General features: G+C 36.0%; 1 protein-coding gene across 1 annotated transcript in view; it reads right to left on the bottom strand.

Moving 5' to 3' along the window:
• Positions 1-5,001: 5,001 nt before the first annotated feature.
• The window catches only part of LOC104680207 (dachshund homolog 2-like), a 415,059-nt gene continuing 406,487 nt past the window's right edge, over positions 5,002-13,573 (bottom strand). Inside the window, exons 3-4 of the mRNA XM_030933676.1 lie at positions 5,489-5,638; positions 5,002-5,059 (exon numbers count right to left, since the gene is read on the bottom strand). Of these exons, the coding sequence (XP_030789536.1) occupies positions 5,002-5,059; positions 5,489-5,638 (208 nt within the window). The remainder of the gene's footprint in view (positions 5,060-5,488; positions 5,639-13,573) is intronic.

The following is a 13,573-nucleotide window of genomic DNA, read 5'->3' as shown; positions in this document are numbered from 1 at the left end:
TTCAATGAAGAATTTTATATCAGCCAAACATAGCTTCCTAAGTGAAGGAGAAATAAGATCCTTTTTCAGATTAGCAAATGTTGAATGAATTTCTTATCACCAGACCTGTCTTACAGAAGATCTTGAAAGGAGCACTAAACAAAGAGAGGGAAGACTGCTGCCAGCTAATATAAAAATATACTTAAACACACAGACCAGTGTCACTGCTAAAGCAACCACACAAACAAGCCAACATAATAGCAAGCTAATAGCACAATGACAGGATAAAATCCACACATATCAATACTAACCTTGAATGTAAATGGGCTAAATGCCCCACTTAAAAGGCACATAGTGGCAAGATGGATAAAAAGGCAAGACCTAAAGGCATGCTGTCTTCAAGAGACCCATCTCACAACGAATGACACTCATAGGCGCAAAAATAAAGGCATAGAGAAAAGTCTGCCAAGCAAATGGAAAAGAGAAAAAAAGCAGGAGTTGAAACCCTAATTTCAGAAAAAAAGCAGATTTGCAACCAATGAAATATTTTTAAGAAGGGGCATTACATAGTGGTAAAGTGTTCAATTCAACAAGAAGACCTGGCTATCCTAAATATATATGCATTCAACCCAGAAGCACCCAGATTCATAAAGCAAGTTCTTGGTGACCTACAAAGAGACATAGACTCCCACATACTAATAGTGAGAGACTTCAACCCTCCAATGAAAGTAATAGGCAAATCATTGAGGCGGAAAATGAACAAATATATTCAAGACCTTAATTCAACATTGGACCAACTGGGTCTGATAGAACTTTACATAACTCTCCACCCAAAAAACAACAGAATATACATTCTTCTCACTACCACATGGCACATACTTTAAAATCAACCACATAATTGGACATAAAACAATCCTCAACAGATTTTTAAAGAAACAAAATCATACAAAACACACTCTTGGACCACAGCACAATAAAAACAGAAGTGAAGACTATGAAAATGGTTCAAAACCATACAATTACATGGGAATTAATCAACATGCACCTGAATAACTTCTGGGTAAATAATGAAATTAAGGCAGAAATCAAAAAGTACTTTGAAAATAATGAGAACAAAGACTCAACATACCAGAATCTCTGGGACAAAGCTAAGGCAGTATTAAGAGGAAAATTCATACCGTTAAATGTAAACATAAAAATGTTAGAAAGATCTCAAATTAAGGACCTAACTTCACAACTGATATAATTAGAGAAGCAGGAACAAATCGAGCCCAAGGCTAGCAGAAGAGAGGAAATAACAAAAATCAGAGCTGAACTCAAGGTAATTGAGAAACAACAACAACAGCAGCAGCAGCAACAAAATTCGAAAGATAAACAAATCCAGGAGGTTTTTCTGGAAAAATTTAATAAAATATATAGGCCACTAGCTAGACTAATAAGGAAAAAACAGAGAAGATCCAAATAAACGCAATTAGAGATGATGAAGGGAATGTTATTACGGACACCACAGAAATCAAAACAACCATCAGAAACTACTATGAACACCTCTACACACAACATTAAAAAACCTACAAGAGATGGATAAATTCCTGGACATACACACCCTACAAAGACTGAGCCAGGAAGAAAATGACTCTCTGAACAGACCAATAACACACTCCAAAATTGAATCCATAATAAATAGCCTCCCAACTAAAACAAACCTGAGACCTGTTGGATTCATAGCTAAATTTTACCACACGTATAAAGAAGAGCTGGTATTATTCCTACTGAAGCTATTCCAAAAAATTAAAGAGGAGGGACTCCTCCCTAACTCATTCTGTGAGGCCATGATCACCTTGATACTAAAGCCTGGAAGAGTCACAACAAAAAAGAAAACTTCGGGCCAATACCCTTCATGAACATTGATGAAAAAATCCAGAACAAAACACTTGCAAGTTGAATTCAGAAGCACATCAAAAAGATAAACTACCAAGATCAAGTAGGCTTCATCCTTGGGATGTGAGGTTGGTTCAACATGTTCAAATCAATAGATGTGATTAATCACATAAACAGAACTAAAGACAGCAAAAGAAAACTATCAACAGAGTGAACAGACAACCTACACAATAGAAAAAAAAAAAAAAAATTTGCAAACTATGCACCTGACAAAGGTCTAGTATCCAGCATCTATAAGAAACTTGAACAAATTTACCAGAGAAAAACAAACAACCCCATTAAAAAGTGGGCAAAGGGCAGGCACGGTGGCTCACAACCATAATCCCAGCACTTCGGGAGGCTGAGGCGGGCAGATTACAAGGTCAGGAGATTGAGACAATCTTGGCTAACACACTGAAACCCCGTCTACACTAAAAGTACAAAAAATTAGCTAGGCATGGTGGCAGGCGCCTGTAGTCCCAGCTACTCAGGAAGCTGAGGCAGGAGAATGGCGTGAGCCCAGGAGGTGGAGGTTGCAGTGAGCCGAGATCGCACCACTGCACTCCAGCCTGGGCAACAGAGCAAGACTCCATCTAAAAGAAATAAAAAGCAAAGCACACGAGCAGACACTTTATAAAAGGAGACATACATGCAGCCAACAAGCATATGAAGAAAAGCTAAATATCACTGATCATTACATTTTGTGGTATCATTAGATTTTGTGATCATTTGATTTGTGGTAAATCAAAATCACAATGAAATACCATCTCTCACCAATCAGAATGGCTATTACTGAAAAGTCAAAAAACATGCTGATGAATTTGCAGAGAAAAGGGAACACTTATACATTGTTGGTGGGAGTGTAAATTAGTTCAACCATTATCAAAAGCAGTATGGCAATTCCTCAAAGAGTTAAAAGCAGAAGTACTACCCAGCAATTCTATCACTGGGTATATATATATCCTGAGGAAAACATCATTATATGATAAAGAAACATGCACGTGAATGTTCATTGCAGCACTATTCATGATAGCAAAGACACAGAATCAACCTAAATGCCCATCAATAACAGATTAAAAAAAGGAAATGTGGTATATATACACCTTGGAATACTATGCAGCCATAAAAAGAGATCATGGCTTTTGTAGGAACATGGATGGAGCTGAAGACTATTATCCTTAGCAAACTAATACAGGAATAGAAAACCAAATACCACATGTTCTCACTTATAAGTGGGAGCTAAATGATAAGAATTTATGAACACAAAGAAAGAAACAACAGATTCTGGGGTCTTCTTGAGAAGGAACAGGAGGAGGGAGAGGAGCAGAAAACATTGCTATTGGGTAATGAGCTTAATACCTGGGTGATGAAACAATATGTACAAGTAAAAATAAATTAATGAAACTAAATAAAATTTAAAAACAGAAACTCAGTTCTGCCACTCACTTGCTTTGTGACCTTAAGCAAATAATTTAAACTCGCTGAGCCATAGATTGTTTACTTTAAAAATGAAGTCATTGTCCATAAGGCTACTATGAAGATTAAATGAAGTGTATATAAAACACTTGGCACCCATGGCTAGTACATAAAAAGAACTTAATATATTATTAGAGCTTTTCCTCAACAAATACCCTACTAATGTTTACTCAAAATGATTTAGCTTCAAGGCAATTTTAAAATCCTTTTCTTCTTTCATCTGTACATTCCCACAAAACCAGGACACAGATTTGATTATTTACATGGTACTCTTTCTAGGCTGTAGGAATGTATTTCAGGAGGCAAGAAATCGATGGTCATTCATTGAATACCAAGATATATTTCAGATGTTGTTATCCCTTCTATCTTCATTTATATGCACAGGGCTACTCTCTTATATCAGAATTTGTTTATAAATACTTAAAGTCGAAAATTCATTATCTTCTCCCTCAAAGCCTGAGTGTCTTCTCAAGTTCTTGATCTGAGTTAATTATACCATCATCCAGCCTGTCATCCAAGCTAGACACCAATCATCCTAGACCACCACCTTAGCCTCTACCTTTAATCAAGTATCAAGTGTGATTAACTCTAATTACTGAAGCACTCAGAACCTTTTCTCCATTCTATTGAATTTGCCTTCAAGCCCTCAGTATTTCTCCTTTGAACAGTAGCAACTGATATTCCTTCATTTCATTACCTTCACTGCTATCTACCCTCCAGGCAACTGTTTTCAGATCATTTACTCAGTTCCTTAGCAAGGGCTCCTTTTACCTATAGAAGTTTCTTTAAGAATAAAAGAAAACAAAATCATATGTGAAGGAGAACATATAAAATTCTAACTGAGGTAGAAGTGTGGAGCATGGGAGTATTTCCTGACTTCTATGTCAGCCAGTAAGGAAAGTCCTGAAAGATACTCTGGAACCCACTGGTTTAAAGGGAAAAACTTAAATTGCTTAACATAGTAAATCAAAAACTGGTTTCACAAAGCTGACTTTTCCCTCCCTTTCTATTCCAACCACATCACCTATAAGCCTTCTACCTTAAAGCTCTGCTCCAGTCTCTTCAACTTAACTGCTACTCCCCATAACACACTAGGCTTTTTCCTCATCCATCTGTACTTTTCTATCTGCTTGGAATGTTCTTCCACTGATTCTCCATCTGTCCAATGCTCAGCCTACAAAATACAGCTCCAAAGTTTCCATCTTATTGAGTATTACCCAACTTACCAAATTGATTGAACTGTTTCCACTTATGCGATATTATAGAACCTTGTATGTGCTTGTATTTTGGCCTCTATCACACTTTAATGCAATTATTAATTTACATTCCTTTCTCCCCAATTCTAGTGTGGCAAGGACCACTACTCATATATTTTTACAATGCCTAGAAATGAGTACCCAGAACAAAACAGATGCTTTATAAATGTTCAAATCTTTATATATAAAGATATCATTGCTATTAAATTCATTTTCTATGTTATAATAGCTTTTATGATTTTTAAAGATTCAATTATAGAAATGTTAAGCTTATTTTTAAATGTTTTTGTGTACCCTTATGTACTTTTTTAGAGACTCAACAAAGTTCAATGCTAATTTATGACACTGGAATTTTACCAGTTTTTCACAGTGTTCAATGAAAGACACTAAGACATCGTGCAGGACAATGGCCACCTGCACCTTCTTCTTCTCTAATCATAAGGCTCCTATACCAAGGGTGCATTTTAGGTCTACTTTTTAACCTAGAGTAATAACTTGGACAACATGCATGGATGCCCCAAACCCCTGGAAACTAAAAGAATATTACTGAGACCTAAGTATGCAGGAGTGCTGCCCCCATGGGAGGTTTCAAGATGATGCTGTTTCGGCCAGTGCCTCCATTCCTGTCCCTAGCACAGAAACACATACACACATACAAACAACAAGGCCTTGAAAGGGATTTTCTGCAAGGATATGACCATTTTTAAAATCACATCCATTTGATTTGTCACTCAAGTAACAAACCTTGTTTTCATGAACACTTAAAAAATTCAATAATGTAACCTCTAATAGAGCTTGAAAAGCTCTGAAGGACAAGGCAGTTAGATCAATATTGGTTTATTTCAAATGCTGGGCAGTACGAAGAGACATGGCTGATCATCAGATGGATTTTATTACCTGTCGGAGTGATAAGTCCTGGCGATAAGAGGCCTGGGACTGCATGGGGTAGAAGGCGGGCATTTTCCTGCAACACTCCCAAAGAACGCTTAGGGGGCCTGCCAGGTCTTGAACTGTTGAAAAACAGACAAATATAGATAAGGTTAAAAAATGTACTCTTTCTGAGAATACCATCACTTGCAGCATTTACCTTTTAAATCTTGCTTAATTGCCAAAAGTGATAGAATTTTACATTAAAGACTATTTTAATGGATTACTAAGAGACCTATTCTTTACTTTCCACTAAATTCCCCACTATTGTTATGGCAAACATCAGTGCCATAAGGCATCAATTTTAGTTTAGATTCCATTTACAGGCCAGTACTTTGCAATATAGCTTACCTGTTGTGTGAGAAACCCTGAGTTACCCCTGCTTTTAAAGCTACACTTGATCTGAAGTATTAATAAATGCTTCTCAGATCTGAGATAGAGACTCACAGAATTAAGATTATATAGAATGTGAAGTGATTAAGTCTCTGCCCAGCATGCCAGAGGTGAATGGTAAAGAGCTGAGAGATGTAGAATAGAAGCTGATGTTTATTAGCATTTCCACAGCTGCTGGGAGCCCATGAGGAAAAAAGGGTTACCACCCTCAGTAGCTTTTGTCTTCCTATGTAGTTTTTAAACCAAGCTGTATAACAAGCAGTTCTCTCTCTCTTGGAGTGGCTACACTAACAAAACCTGCCACCTTTGCAATCTAGGCTGTCTTTTCTCTTGGATTGATTGGTGTTTTTAACGAATGAGTTGATGATAAACTTATAACATTAACCTAACCCATTGCATTTGTACATTTTTCACCCATGAGCAGTTCAGAAACTGTAATTGCAAATGTTAATTCATAACATGATGAAATAAAAAGTCAGTATCTGTTGCTTCCATCTTGTACCATAATAGAGTTAGGGTACTGAAAATATCATTTTAAAGCTGTCACTACATGAAGAGAATTGTAAGTCATAGAACATTAGGATCAAGTTATTCTCGAGTCACCCAATACATTTCAAATATTACTTTCTAACGTTGCCTAAGATATTGCTGTTGCCTTTTAGTAGAAATGCAGTTTACAAAGCTGAATGATACAAATTTTGACAAAATACTACAAAATACTATATTAAATAACTTCAGCAGCAAAAATGTATGAGGTTCAGATAGAGAACATACCCCAAAATGACTTTTGGTTTACAAAGAAATTTAAGTTAAACCTCACTCTACCAACTTTGCAATAGCAAAATGCTCCATCAATGAAGACAAACTCTGCTTTTAAATGAAACACAACTTCTAGCAACCTTACACGGAGGTATCATTACCCAGTTCATTTTTCATACACTGTGCTAGTGCTATTTTCTTCCATTGTACATCAATATTATGTATCAATCTAGCACAAAAGATTCTGTTTTTCTCATTTAATGTTTCAATTTTATAAATGGACTCTCCTCTGCTTCTTTCTACTTGATTCTGGGCTATAATTTATTTTCTTTAATTCAGTTTTTTAACGTGTTTGCCTTTACCCTATTTTATGGCTTTCTGACTCTTTTAAGGAATGCTGAAAGCAGAAATATCCTATGTACTTCAAATGTCCTAGAGGATCCCAATATCACTGAAAAATGTTCATCGGAGTATATCCAGGCATCAGAGAAAGGCACATTATGTTATTGAATAAACTTCATCAAATCTATACTTTCTAAATACTTTTTTGTTTCCTTCTATTTGTCAGAACTCAAGCCTACTAACTGTATTTAAACACACCTGATTACTCTTTGTATTTTTCCGCTGTAAACATCTCAGTGCTATCTCATTCTCATGAACAGTTTCAGACAGGCTGCCTCCAGAACTAAGCAGCCTGATGCTCCCTCTACTTCCACATCGTGAGTCATATGACTGCCAGCAGTTAACAGTACACTTTGAAAGCCATAAGTTTTAACTAGTTCTGTTCCAAATTTCTTGGTCAGTTCTATCTGAAGCAACTCTTTTCCAATAATCTGACCCAGGCTTGGGAAGCATTAGAGGCCTCTTAGTCTAGTAGTTCTACTTTAAATGTGAAGATTTGAAAAACAAATGATTTCACAGTTTATTTCACAAATGGCTTGGTACTATCTATCCCATATGTTATAAACTCCAGGAGGACCATATTCTCCATCCTAACTTTCATCTCAGTTCATAATTTTATGCTGTTGGTCTGATTAATTGTGAGTCTCCCCAACTAGAATCTAAGCTGCATGAAGGCAGCATACATGTCTGATTTTGTTACTGTATCCTAAACGATTCTTATGGTTTCTAGCAGAAAGTAAGGTCCAGCAAAAAGTTAATTAAACCAATTAATTAATATACATAGGAAGCAATCTTTCACTGTTTGTACAGTTTCCAAATATTCCTTCAATTACTCTGGTCTCTTTGACCACAAGAACAGAGTGCCGATTTCATTTACTCATAATATATATATTTTTTAAATCTTGAGCTTCACATTAACTACAGCAGCTTCAAAACAAGATCACCTCAAATCTGTGTACAAGGGTAAAGAAGGCTATGGATAGATCCCATTGTCTTATTCACTTAGAAGCCCTACAGGTTTCAAGATCTGCTTAAGGAATAAAGGCCCCTGCAGTCACACATATGCAGTAACGATGTCACTTATTCAGTCGTCTACTAAATAAACATGCACTAGGTACCTATTAAGCGTGTGTGTGGTATGATGCTAGGTATCAGTGACACAGAGAGTAAAATGTAACCTCAACGAGGGCAAAGATTTTGGTTTTATTTTTTTCATTGATATATTGTGAGAACCTAGAACAGGTTTTGCCTTTCAGGAGCTTGTGGTCTAGTTAAAGAGATGTGTGTTTGCCCTGTTATTTAAAATTTCTGATTGACCCTTTAGTGAATACGGTTGTGAGATACCTGCTTCCAAACTTGTTTACATTTATCAGTCATCAAATATCTCATTCAGATTTCTTTGTTTTTAATTTTGGAACAAAGACTTGGGCTCAGAGAGTAAATTAATTGGAATGAAGTTTGTGAAAGTGCTTTATAGTCAATATACCTACATACAAATATAAGATAGCTTTATTCTGACTATTACACCTACTGATTCTCCATAGTAAGACATTCATAGACATTCCTGCATTTCATTTTAAAGAACACGAGCCTGACAACATGATGAAAGATTGTGGAGGACTCTGTAAAAAGTTGGGAAGGATCTTTCTTGATATATGATCTTGCCATACTTCTTATCTTTAAGAGCTGTATTAGCATCAGGCAGATATTCACATATTAATCAAGGCAAATAAACATGTAGTGGTTTAACTAGGTAACTGTTATTTGGATGACAATTTAATCAGCATAGGTTGAAAGGTCCATCATTTTAGCATCCTGCTTCTACTAAAATGTTGATTGTATTACTGATCTTAGTAATGCTTTATTTTACAGGGCACGAATAACCATGTAATTACTCTTTAATTGAATGATAATTGTTTCTTGGCAATTATTTGTTTTCAGTTTAATTACAAGGTTATTTGAAGTCTGTAAAATAAAACAGGCCTTTTTACAAAGTTCCCATCCAAAGGGCTCTGTCAATATATCACTCATGTGCACTGTAAAGGAAAGTTGTTATGGTACAAGGCAAACAACCCCATAAAATAGTCAAACTTATTAAATAGCTCAGCTAAAACTTGGAGAGATTCAACTTTATAGAATTCACATTAAGTGTAATATTTGTAGGTTATTTAAAGGGAAATTACACCAAATAATCATAATTTCTGTGGGCCCAGGTCATCCTTTAACATAATTTATCTTCAAATGATTTCCCCTTCATTCTGTAAACTTCTTTAGAAGACATGAAATACCCAGATTCCTGAGATTGAAGAATAAACCAACTTAAAATATATATTAACAATACTTCATATTTCTGCAGTTGAAGTGAATTACCATCAGAGAATCACCTTGAAGTTTACAAACTTTGTAGAGTTGGCAGTTCCCTAAGAGAGAATTTCAGCAGGTCTTCTAGTGTCAATAAGATAAGATACATTCTGTGATATATCTATTCCAAGTTGAGCAATAGACAAAGTAGCTCATACATCATTCATTAAGATTATTAAATTTGACTGTTGAATTTATTTTTATTTCATGTCATCAGCTATTTGTGAATCAAGGAGTAAGCAACTGAGTAAGATGAGTGATTTTTGTTGTTCCAAAGAAAAAATCCAGTTAATTAATTAATGATGCCATAAGCCATAAAGATATTTAATATAAATCATATGAGCAGTCCTTGATTTAACAAGGAATCACAGGTTATGTCATCCTTTCAATGAAAGCTTGTCTTCCTACTTCTTAAAGAAACATTTATAACATCCCAGGACAGTCTGTGAAAATTGCTAGGAATATAGTGGTAGTTAGGGGTGGTATTAGCAGCACCTTGTAAAAACCACTGCAATTGAATTCCTGAAGTGAAAGCCATTACCAATGACCTGGGATTTACTTTTCAGAGTTATCACTGATATTTAAAATCCCTTGAGATGGTCCCTGAATGTGTCACTGTTTAGTGTACATTAGAAGCCAGAAAACCAAAAATGACATTAGCTTTGAAGGCGTTGTTTACCTGACTGTGAGAGTGCTGCTCTGAGTTTCGATGTTCATGTTATATTAAATAAGAATCTCTTTATTTTGCCAGAACAGTAAGACTTCCAATTGCTGTGTGGATTAATAATAATCTCTTAGGTCTGACATTTATTACAACATTTCAAGGATGCCAATGGTAGCTAAACTCTACCTGACCTTCCAGTGTTTATGAAGAGAAACAAACTCTGACCTCACAGCAACCTGAATCCATCTTTTCTGTGCTGGCAAACAGATCACTTGCCTAACTATTGCACTGGATTGAATTTCCAACTAGATCAAAGGCAGCAGCAACCAATTCAGCAACCAGGAAGAAGTCATCCATGCAAAATGGGCAATTAACATTAATCATATATTAAATTGTTTAAGCTGATAACTGGAACCTGATCACTATGGTAACTCTCATAAAATGGTGCTTATGTTAAACTGGGCATCAATCAGCTCTTGGTTCATGGGAACTTAAAGTATGGCTCATCATGTCTTTAGGAGTGATCAATACAAAGAATTTAAAAAAAACACCAGAGGGAAGATCATTTAGATTCTATTAGCATTTTCTACCCTTTTCAGATCTTATACGCATATCCCAAACTTAAGCGTAGATATATTAAGAGCATCAACACCAGCATTTCATTAGTATCAGGCAAGTTGTGGAAATTAACATAAGATTGTTGAGGGGGATGAAGGAAAACCTCCACTTGCCAATGGGTTATGCGTTAAAATGTTAAGGCTCATGTAGAACGACCCACGTTTATGTATTAATCTTATAATTATAATAAATTGAATTATTTATAGCTGTGTTTTAAAATGGTGATGCTTCTTTCTCTCACTAATACTGAATTTCTGTTTCTTTTCCTTCAAAAACAAAAGAAATCTGATGGTATAGACAATTTATAGGTTGACTACACACTTGATAGGAAGTATAACTATGAAGCTATTTTATACTTCTTTTACTTGACTCTGTACCCTATTTAAATGAAATGTGCTCTAAATCTGGTGTTAGCACCTTTACACAAGTTTACTTTTTGTCCTAAATTCACTGAATTCTGATAAAGACCTTCATATAATTAACAACGATTTTATAACATAAATGCTAGCGTATAACTTGAATTATTAGAAACCTCCTTTTCTCTTTCTGCTTGTGTAAGTCCTGTTAACATCAGTAGAATCAATGCACCTTAGTAAATCTTTTTTTTTTTTTTTTTTTTTTTTTTTTTTTTTTTTTTTGAGATAGAGTCTCACCCAGGCTGGAGTGCAGTGGTGCAATCTCAGTCCACTGCAACCTCTGCCTCCCTGGTTCAAGCGATTCTTGTGTCTCAGCCTCCCAAGTAACTGGGACTATAGGCATGCCCCACCGCGCCCGACTAATTTTTTGTATTTTTAGTAGAGATGAGGTTTTGTCATGTTGGCCAGGCTGGACTCAAACTCCTGGCCTCAAGTGATCTGCCCGCCCTGGCCTCCCAAAATGCTGGGATTACAGGTGAGAGTCACTTCGCCCAGTCGCACCTTAGTAAATCTTAGAGTGAATCAAATTAAATAAATATTTCCCCTTCTATTGTGTATCATATCACCGTCAGACACAATATTTGTAAAACAAAGTTATTCTTGAGTTTACAAAGTATCACTGTGGAAAACTTCTGACTAATGGATAAGAAATTAACATTCACATTTGGACACATTTCCACTGGCGCCTTACATTCTGCATATTCTTCCCTCAAATCCCACTTTCCAATCTTCTTCTGTTCTGTCAGAAATATAGGAATGCTCTCAGTTGCCAAAACTATTAACTTCTCTCCTTGTCCTCTCCTTTCATTTAGAGTCTTCAGTATTTTTGTTCCATCATAATATGTGTTGCAATATTTCACCTCTCTCCATTTTTTACTTCTGACACTCTCATTCAAGCCTTTATCCGTTCATGTCCCAGTTATTTGTAACAGGTTGCTTCACTGTGTTCCAATCCATTCTAAATAAACTGCAATGAATTTTGATGAAATATCCCTTTCATTATGTCGTATTTTGCTCCAGAACCTTCAATATTTCCGACTGCATACAAAATAAAGTCAAAATGCTGTAGTCTGGTAACCTGCTCCAATATTTCTTTCTTGTCTTTTCTCCAATTACTACTTAAATGAGTCCGCCACTCCAGCGAGACTAGTGAATTTACTACATGCTAACCATAGTATTTGACCACAGAAGAAACATCTCAAGGTATTAGGTTTCCTGGGGCCATGTTTTGTTAAGCTCCACTGCCTTGGGAAGGCTTCTGTGTAATTTGCTGTAACTGCCGCTGTTTTTTTTTTTTTTTTTTTTTTTTTAAAGGTCACTGACTTTTCCTTTGTGTCATCAAACAGACTTTCTTTAATGGTTATTGCAAAGGACATGTTAATACCAGCAAGAAGGATACTATTGCAACTAGCCAAAATAATGTTTTCCATGCCTGATAAATGAAGTCTCATCAGTAACCATCAGCCTGTAGCCTGTAATATTGTCAGTCTATAATTCCATGATAACCTCAACAGTTAGCATTTCAAGTTTGAATGGCAATCAGAAAATGCAGCAGCATAGTGTTAATATTACAATTTAATATATCTTAGGAACTTGAGCAAGGCCATCAGAAAGCTGATCACTATTAACCTGCCTGCATTAGTCTCTATGGATAGTGATACTGTCTGGAAGCACACATTCAATCAATAAACTCAGAAGCTAGTTTCATTGCTGACTTAAACTCCTTTTAAACTTTTGCTCTTCATGGATAAATATTAGCAACTAATCTTAAAATAAAAGTACCTTGAACAATCGTAGATATTCAAGGTAGTGCAGTGGAAAGCACTTAAAGTGAAATCTGAGTTCTAATCCCAGTTGCAGTAGGTAGAATTCCAAAATTGTCTCCATGACAAGATTTCCAGCCCTACTTAATAGAATTGTGACTATCATGAGCTATCATGCCCAAGATTATGTTACATTATACAGCAAAAGAAATTCTGCCAATGTGATTAAAATAATGAATCAGTTGACTCTGAGTTAATAAAAAATGAGATTATCCAGGTGAGCCAATCTAATTATGTGAGCCCTTTGAAAGTGGAGAGGAGAGCCAGGTCTGGTGGTTCATGCCTGTAATCCCAGCACTTTGGGAGGTTGAAGCAGGAGGATCACTTGAGGCCAGGAGTTTGAGACCAGCCTGCGCAACGTAGCAAGACAGCCATCTCTACAAAAAATTAAAACATTAGCTGAGCATCATGGCACACGCCTGTAGTCCTTGCTACTCAGGAGACTGAGGCAGAAGGATCACTTGAGCCTAGGAGTTTGAGGTGGCAATGAGCTATGATCATGCCACTGCACTCCAGCCTGGGTGAGAGAGCAAAATACTATCTCAAAAATAATAAATAAATAAAGTGGAAAGAAAAACAAAG

This window comes from Rhinopithecus roxellana, chromosome 7 (genome assembly GCF_007565055.1).
Source record: "Rhinopithecus roxellana isolate Shanxi Qingling chromosome 7, ASM756505v1, whole genome shotgun sequence".
Lineage (NCBI taxonomy): Eukaryota > Metazoa > Chordata > Mammalia > Primates > Cercopithecidae > Rhinopithecus > Rhinopithecus roxellana.
The sequence above is the reverse complement of the archived record's forward strand: the minus strand, read 5'-3'. Positions and strand labels throughout refer to the sequence as shown.